We start from the raw sequence: 8,613 nt of genomic DNA on the forward strand, positions 1-8,613 counted from the left end.
CAACACTGGAAGCAGTCAACGTATAAACTGCTCTTGCCTTTAGGCCAGGCCGATGTGTTGAGATGAATTGATGCATTCGTTGATATTATAACATCTGTGTTTAACTTTTGAATTCTAAAAGAGAAATAAATACGAATCTTGCTGATCTCCAGTCATAAACAGTAGAAAATCCCCACAATCTTTTTTCTTTTCGCAGACTTTGTTCTGCAAATGGCGTTCTATTACATCGCACTGTCGGTATGAACTTGGTTAATGGTGGTCTCTCCTCCCCCTCCTCCTCCTCGTCTCCCCCCCCCCCCCCCCAGGAGTCCCAGGTGAGCGTGGAGGTGGTGATCCAGCAGCAGTTCCACCGGGCCCTGGTGGGGCCCAAGGGCAGCCGGCTGCAGCAGCTCACCAAGGAGCACCAGGTGCAGGTGCAGCTCCCCGAGAGGGACGACGGCAACACAGGTCCCACACACACACACACACACACACACACACACACACACACACACACACACACACACACACACACACACACACACACACACACACACACACACACACACACACATACACACACACACACACACACACACACACACACACACACACACACACACACACACCCTCACACACTACTCCCACCACAATGACCAGCCTTTGTCGTCCACGTCGTTTGGGGTCCCAGGGCCCCCCGGTCCGGACCCCGCGGCCCCCCAGGAGAACGGCGAGGCCGCGCCCCACGCCGAGGCCGCGCCCCGCAAGTGTGACATCATCATCGTCTCGGGGCGGCCGGAGAAGTGTGAGCTGGCGAAGGCTGCCCTGCTGGTACGCCCCGCAAGACACCCCACCCCACCCCCCCACCCCCCCATAGGAACCTAGGAGACCAAACCAGTTGAGACCGCTTTGAAAATCGGTTGAGACCAGACTGGGGGTCTTTTATTTTATTTATTTTTTTATTTTATTTTTTTATTTATTTTGTAAAACACATACTTACAAAACCACATACTGACAGAATCCCCCCATGACAAAACAGATTGATTTACAACAATACATTAAGGTAAAATAATACAAAAATATAATATATGTATTAATAAAATCTAAAGGTACACATAAAATAATCTAACAGATTCAATGAAAAAGAAAAAAGAAAAACCAAAAATCACAAACAGAGTGTTCCCTTTCTCGTTAACATTGCAACACCATGATCCGATCAGCCCGGGGGTCTTTAACACGGCGCTGTCTCCGCCCAGGCGCTGGTGCCGGTGACGGAGGACGTGGAGGTGTCGTACGAGCTCCACCGCTACATCATCGGCCAGAAGGGCAGCGGCATCAGGAAGATGATGGAGGAGTACGAGGTCAGTGGCGGCGCTCTGTCGCCCCCCGGTGGCCGCTCGCTGCCACTACACCCAACGGCTCATTCAGCACATTCATTTTTTTGGATTAACAGGCTATTTTGAGGAATCTCTTTGTGTACATGTGTGTGTATGAGAGAGATATTTTCACTTCAATGTACTTTCCCCCCCAATTTCTTTGTGTGTGTGTGTGTGTGTGTGTGTGTGTGTGTGCGTGTGTGCGTGTGTGTGTGGATCTGTGTGTGTGTGTGTTTCTGTTTATGTATGGTGTGTGTGTGTGTGTGCGTGTGTGTGTGTGCGTGTGCGTGTGCGTGTGCGTGTGCGTGCGCGCGTGTGCGTGTGTGTGCAGGTGAACATCTGGGTGCCCCAGCCGGAGCAGCAGTGGGACGTGGTCCGGGTGACGGGTCAGCTGACCAACGTGGGGCGGGCCAGAGAGGGCCTGCTGCAGAGAGTCAGGGAGCTGCAGGCGGAGCAGGAGGACCGGGTGAGACAGACAGACAGCCAGACAGTCAGTCAGACAGACAGCCAGACAGTCAGTCAGCCAGTCAGTCAGACAGCCAGCCAGTCAGTCAGTCAGTCAGTCAGTCACATACACTCACTCACCCACTCAGGCAGTCAATCAGTCAGACCCTCATCTTCACTCACTCCCTCACTTAGTCAATCAGTCATTCACTCACACCCTCACTCAGTCAGTCAGTCAGTGAGTCAGTCAGACCCCCACATGCTCACTCACTCACTCACTCATTCAATTCCTCACACACTCACCCACTGACACATTCACTCAATTACTCACCTACTCACTCACTCACTCACTTACTCACCCTCACCCAGACCCACACACCCACACAGACAGGAGAGCCTTACAGATACCCCTCCCCCCCCCCCCCAGGCGCTGCGCAGCTTCAAGGTCACCATGTCGGTGGAGCCCCGCTTCCACCCCAAGATCATCGGGAGGAAGGGCGCCGTCATCTCCCAGATCAGGAAGGACCACGACGTCAGCATCCAGTTCCCCGAGAAGGGCGACGAGCAGCAGGTGGGGCGCAGAGACACCCTCTAATAACCAGAGTCCGCCGCACAGTAGGGAGACGCAACTTTAGTGGTCTAGCACTTTATATAGTGCTTCATGTAGGAGCATTGTCATAAAATAAAATGAAATAATACAATTAACTCGATGAGGAGGGGTCCATGTGTTCTGGTTTTCACGGCTCCGTCGTGGTCCCAGGACGTGCTGGTGATCTGGGGCTACGAGGCCAACGTGGGGGGGGCCCGGGGTGCCCTGGAGCGGCTGGTGGCGGAGCTGCGGGAGATGGTGAGCCAGGACGTCCGGCTGGACCCCCGCACGCACGCCCGCGTCATCGGGGCCCGCGGCAAGGCCATCCGCAAGCTGATGGAGGAGTTCAAGGTGGGGGTGTGTCTGTCTGTCTGTCTGTCTGTCTGTCTGTCTGTCTGTCTGTCTGTCTGTCTGTCTGTCTGTGTCTCTCTCTCTCTCTCTGTCTGTCTGTCTGTCTGTCTGTCTGTCTGTCTGTCTGTCTGTCTGTCTGTCTGTCTGTCTGTCTGTCTGTCTGTCTGTCTGTCTGTCTGTCTGACTCTCTCTCTGTCTGTCTGTCTGTCTGTCTGTCTGTCTGTCTGTCTGTCTGTCTGACTCTCTCTCTGTCTGTCTGTCTGTCTGTCTGTCTGTCTGTCTGTCTGTCTGTCTGTCTGTCTGTCTGTCTGTCTGACTGTCTGACTCTCTGTCTGTCTGTCTGTCTGTCTGTCTGACTCTCTCTCTGTCTGTCTGTGTGTCTGTCTGTCTGTCTGTCATACAAGATGTCCCCCTCCTTCCATTGTTATTAAAAAATGACGCCATCTCAGTGAAGTCAGATGACATTGTCACATCACGCACAGACTACTGCAACGCCCTCCTCACCGGACTCCCCACCAAACTCATCAACAGACTGCAGATCATTCAGAACTCAGCCGCCCGGATCATCACCCGCACCAAATCATCTGACCACATCACCCCTGTCCTCATCCAACTTCACTGGCTCCCAGTACACTACCGTATCCAATACAAAACCCTACTCCTCACCTACAAAGCTCTCCACAACCTAGCCCCCAGTTACCTCTGCGACCTCCTCCAAGAATACACTCCCTCCCGCTCCCTCCGCTCAACCTCTGCTGGACTACTATGTATCCCCACATCACGACTCACTACAATGGCTGCCCGGTCATTCAGCTGTTCAGCACCCAGGCTCTGGAACTCCCTCCCCCCACACATAAAACAGTCAGACACCATTACAACCTTCAAGTCACAACTCAAAACTCACCTGTTCAAACTCGCACACAACGTCTAACTGATCACTGTTTTGATTGTTTGTTTGTTTTGTTTTGTCTTGTTTTTGTTTTATTTATTTCTTATGTTTATTTATTTTTTTATTTTTTTATTTATTTTTCCACAATGTCTTGTTTTTTTTAAAACGATTTATGATGACTATATGCTCTGTAAGGTGACCTTGGGTGTCTTGAAAGGCGCCTCTAAATTAAATGTATTGTTATTATTATTGTGTGTGTGTGTGTGTGTGTGTGTGTGTGTGTGTGTGTGTGTGTGTGTGTGTGTGTGTGTGTGTGTGTGTGTGTGTGTGTGTGTGTGTGTGTGTGTGTGGGCGTGTGCATGATTGCAGGTGGACATTAAATTCCCCCCTCCCGGTTCTGAGGAGCCGGACCGCGTCGCTGTAACGGGACTGCCTGAGGCCGTGGACAACGCCATACACCACCTCCTCAACCTGGAGGAGGAGTATGTGAGTACACCACCTCCTCAACCTGGAGGAGGAGTATGTGAGTACACCACCTCCTCAACCTGGAGGAGGAGCATGTGAGTACACCACCTCCTCAACCTGGAGGAGGAGCATGTGAGTAGGGCACCTCCTCACTCTATGGCTGAGCACTAGGACGACGTGGTGCCTTGCTCATGGACACTCTGGATCTACACCTATGACCTCTGCATCCCCAGGCCCATATTAGGTCTTCTGCTTCCCTCTAATTACCCCCCCCCCCTCCCCCCTCCCTGACTGACCTGGGGTCTCCCGCTCTCTCCTCCACGGGCCAGATGCTGAGCGTGACGGAGACGGAGACCCTGGCGGCCTACATGAAGCCCCCCTCCCGCTACGGGGGAGGGGGCGTGGGCGGGGGAGGGGGGGAGGACAGCAACGGGGCCCCGGCCAAGGGCTACGTGGTGCGGGACGCCCCGTGGAACGCCCCAGGAGGGGACAAGGTGAGCTCTCTCTCTCTCTGTCTCTCTCTCTCTCTCTCTCTCTCTCTCTCTCTCTCTCTCTCTCTCTCTCTACCATTTCTCTCTAGATCCACAATGCGTGAGAGACGCATTGTGGATGCAGCGTTAGCTCTGATCATTGTTGATACTATCGGGTTTTGTGTGTCCAGGCTCCAGACATGAGCAGCGCAGAGGACTTCCCAACGTTCGGGGCCAGCGTGGCCCCCAAGCAGAGCTCCGCCTGGGGCCCCAAGAAGGTCTGAGGAGCCACCGGGACTGTTTCAACAGCAGGCCTCCCCCCTCCCCCCTCCCCTCACCCCCCCTCCCCCTCCCCCTCCCCCCTGAGAGCCGCAACCACCAGCCATTTTGGAGGGTGTGAGAAAGAGAGCGGCCTTCTTCTCTGCTCTCCTCTCCACCTCCTTTTTAATCCGTCTCCCCCCCACCTAACACACACACACACACACACACACGCACGCACGCGCGCGCGTGCGCGCGCGCGCACACACACACACACACACACACACACACACACACACACACACACACACACACACACACACACACACACACACACACACACACACACACACACACACACACACACACACACACACACACACACACACACACACACAATATCCCAGAACCCAAAACAAACATGGACCACGATGTTAATATTTTTCTCTCAAACTTTCGAGCGCTCTCCTCTCTCTGCCGCTCTGTTATGTCGCCGCCGTACTCCAAAAACGCTTTTGAGATTCCGATAACCCCCCTGCGCGCCCCCCAAACCGACATTCAGCCTGACTGCAGCACTTCGTAGACGAATGTTTGGGAACAGTCTTCGGAAGTGCCTGAGCGAGCGCAGAGCAGGGCGGTATCGGACGTGTTCGAATTTTAATCCGAAATTCGTAGATATTAGCGTTTTAGCTTTTTGATTATTTATTTTGTACGTGTAAAAGAACAGTGTCTGTGTCGCAGGGCCCAGGTTTTAATGTATTTTGTTTTTTTTCCCTGTAATTTGAACTGAAAAGATGTGAATGTCCATCTACTGTATTGTCTCTACTGTGAAGGCTGTTTTTTCATCGGTTCGGAGCGGTTCCACCCTGAACCTCAGTGATCCTGCTCATTTATCTTTTTTGTAAAGCACTGACTGTAGCCTGATGCTTTTGAAGACCTTTTATTTATTTTTTACGAAGTGTGTTCAAAGGCGTGGGTTGCGGAAAAATCTCACATTTGAAGTGAAATAAGTACGTGAACCCTGTTTTAATTTCTATGTTTTACGGCTCATTTGAAGGTGCGTGTGTGTGTGCGTGCCTGAGAGATTTGTATGCGTGCAAGGAAGGATTATTCTTGAATGAAGCTTGACCAAACTCAAAATGTGTCGTCAGTTTTATCTTCACACTTGCTGTCATTTTGTTTGTAATTTTAAGGTTATGTTTTCTCCCTATCTGTCATCAGGTCACTTTTAAGTTTCACGATCTTTGTCAAGATGTCGGACTACACGGGCAGCTCCCTCTAGGATTCATCCAACTTTTGTGTAACAATGTTTGACTTCAAGTCATTTTGGGTAGCACAAAACAGTACATTTTCCATCCATTATTAATCGTATTTATGTTCTTCGCTCAGATGATCGATCGTGTCGTGCGACCGAGATCAATCCTCCATACAGAACCGAACCCCCGCAATGTATGCTTCCACCCGTGGCTGCATTCATAACGGTGACGAGTGGGGTCCCAGTCCTACTTTTTCCGGCATGTTCTATGGCGGACTATGCAAACCAACCAGGATATTCCATTTAAAATTTGGCGCAATTCTTCGTTTTTTTATTTGTATTTCCGTGACTTTATGACATTCTTCTCGTGTCTCTCTCAGCCCCAATTTCAGCCTTTTTTTAACACAATGGCGGCCATTTCGGACGAGACGAGGCTTGCGCGGCCTCTTGCTGTACTCTTAGGGTAATGGGTTCATGAAATGGCTGCCCAAAAGCTGCTGTCTTTTATGTTTCCTGTCAAATCTTAAAGAAAACACACTATTGGCCTTAATGAGTAAAAAGTGTTCAACATTTTGATGAATAAAAAGGTGTGATTGAAGCGTGTGCGATTGCAATACCAGGGTCAGTGACTGGTTTCCTACTCTTAATAAAATGTAATGACATGAACTTCAGCTGTGTTATTATTATTATTTTCTTGATATACACACTCAGTGGCGGCTGGCGATCAAACATGTTGGTGGGGCACAGTAATACAGGGGGTCTGAGGTTCCCCACCCCCCCCCCCCATCATTTTTTTTTTACTTGCAGGGCCTGGACAAGCTTACACTGCATATACAGACCTACTTCATGGCCATTCCACCAGCCATTGCTATTTGACCCATTGTTGTTATTGTGATATTGAGACAAATCATGATCACTGTCCTATGGCGTCCATTTTTTGTGAGTCTCAGGGTGCACTCACACTCGGCCATCTGGCCGTGGCCGTTTTCACACCTAACCGTGCTCAAACCTGCCAGTGTGAGTGTGGCCAGTCTGGCCAGGCCAGGCCAACTCGGCCACTTGGGAGAGGTGTGCTGCTGCGGTACGGGCCGCAGCAGAACAGATGCAAATGAGCCGACACGCGCACACGCACGGCTACGCAACCTGAGCTGGATGACGTATATTCCATGCGACGACCATGGACATAATAAAGCCGACGAGCCTTATTTCCCATTAAACGGTAAACATGGCGTCAAGCGGTTCAACTGTTGATTCACGTTGGTCCCATAGAGAAGTCGAGTGTCTGTTAGCCATTTTGGCAGACGATGCTATTCGGGCACAGTTGGAGAAGACCCACAAGAATTCCGATGTATTTGGGAGAATCCGCGAATCAATGACTTTATTATGGTCCATGCCGCGGACGTTGGTGATGACGTGATGACGTATGTACAAGAGCCGTCGCAACTGAGGGAGGTAGCCTATTTGATCGCTGAATTGTCAATCATGTGGTGATAACAAAAAAAGAAAAGCGATACCATTGGCCTGGGGCGCACACTGGTGCGAATCTTCTTGCGCCAATGAAAAGCTGTCTCTGCTTGATAGACAGCAGAAGGTTAGCGAGCTTACATTGACTTCAACGTGGCCGGCGCTCCTGACTTGGAGGCGGGCTTTATTTCGAATGACCAATAAGTAGCCTAGCCCAAATCATTGACGTTCAGACACATTTAAATGGTTGCTGGCAGTGGACAAGCATGTCACACAATTAATCGAGGATAAACGCTATGTATTTTTGTTGATTTATTTCGTAATGATAATAGTTTATTAATAGTTGGCAGATATATATATATATATATATATATATATATATATATATATATATTCAAGTGAATATTTCCTGGAGGGGCGGCGCCCCCTATTTATCCACCGCCACTGTTCGTGAGAGTTGCTGGTGTTGAATTTCCTCGGACAAACGGATGAACAAAATGTTTGCAATGAGTTTCGGCTTTGGATATGGATAAACGGGGATTGAAAGAAGACACGCTGTTGACTGAGGGGTCGAGGAGGACGAAACGGAATAATGAAGTCCTGAGGTGGGAAGGGGCTCATCCGTGCGGGATCTTTGGCTGTTCATTGGGACTCGGCAGCTCCCAGTTCCTCTAACGTTCTTCGTTTCAAGGAAACAGGATTTATTTTTAATAAGAATACAGAAAAGTAAGGAAAAATAAGTTGTTGAAATCATTGTACACTGAACAAAGTGAAATCATGAAATTAATCCAACGCGTGTTTAACAAACACTATATGTAGCTTATACACCTAAGGGTTATGGCGTGTGTTGGAGACCGCTTTATTTTCGTTAAAAGTTTGCTAAATTGTGAAAAAATAAATAAGAGACTGACCACATTTTGGTGTTTAAAGACTCGCTTTCTTTCTCAAGGATTCTCCTTGTTTCCTGGTTTACGTTTCAAACACTCAACACTCATTCAAACTTGCTCAGGGTGAAAAAAAAAAAAAGAATTATGAAGATGAGATGTAGACGAAGCCTCTATTGTGCTTTTTAT

At 49.6% G+C, this 8,613-nt stretch overlaps 1 protein-coding gene across 1 annotated transcript in view; it reads left to right on the forward strand.

The window, feature by feature from the left end:
- The window catches only part of hdlbpb (high density lipoprotein binding protein b), a 6,930-nt gene extending 188 nt beyond the window's left edge, over positions 1 to 6,742 (forward strand). Inside the window, exons 2-10 of the mRNA XM_060035842.1 lie at positions 306 to 447; positions 671 to 810; positions 1,236 to 1,340; positions 1,687 to 1,821; positions 2,227 to 2,370; positions 2,560 to 2,739; positions 3,998 to 4,114; positions 4,423 to 4,587; positions 4,755 to 6,742. Coding sequence (XP_059891825.1) covers positions 306 to 447; positions 671 to 810; positions 1,236 to 1,340; positions 1,687 to 1,821; positions 2,227 to 2,370; positions 2,560 to 2,739; positions 3,998 to 4,114; positions 4,423 to 4,587; positions 4,755 to 4,847 — 1,221 coding nt within the window. The 3' untranslated portion in view covers positions 4,848 to 6,742. The remainder of the gene's footprint in view (positions 1 to 305; positions 448 to 670; positions 811 to 1,235; positions 1,341 to 1,686; positions 1,822 to 2,226; positions 2,371 to 2,559; positions 2,740 to 3,997; positions 4,115 to 4,422; positions 4,588 to 4,754) is intronic.
- Positions 6,743 to 8,613: the final 1,871 nt, after the last annotated feature.

The sequence above is a fragment of the Gadus macrocephalus genome, chromosome 17 (genome assembly GCF_031168955.1).
Source record: "Gadus macrocephalus chromosome 17, ASM3116895v1".
Classification (NCBI taxonomy): domain Eukaryota; kingdom Metazoa; phylum Chordata; class Actinopteri; order Gadiformes; family Gadidae; genus Gadus; species Gadus macrocephalus.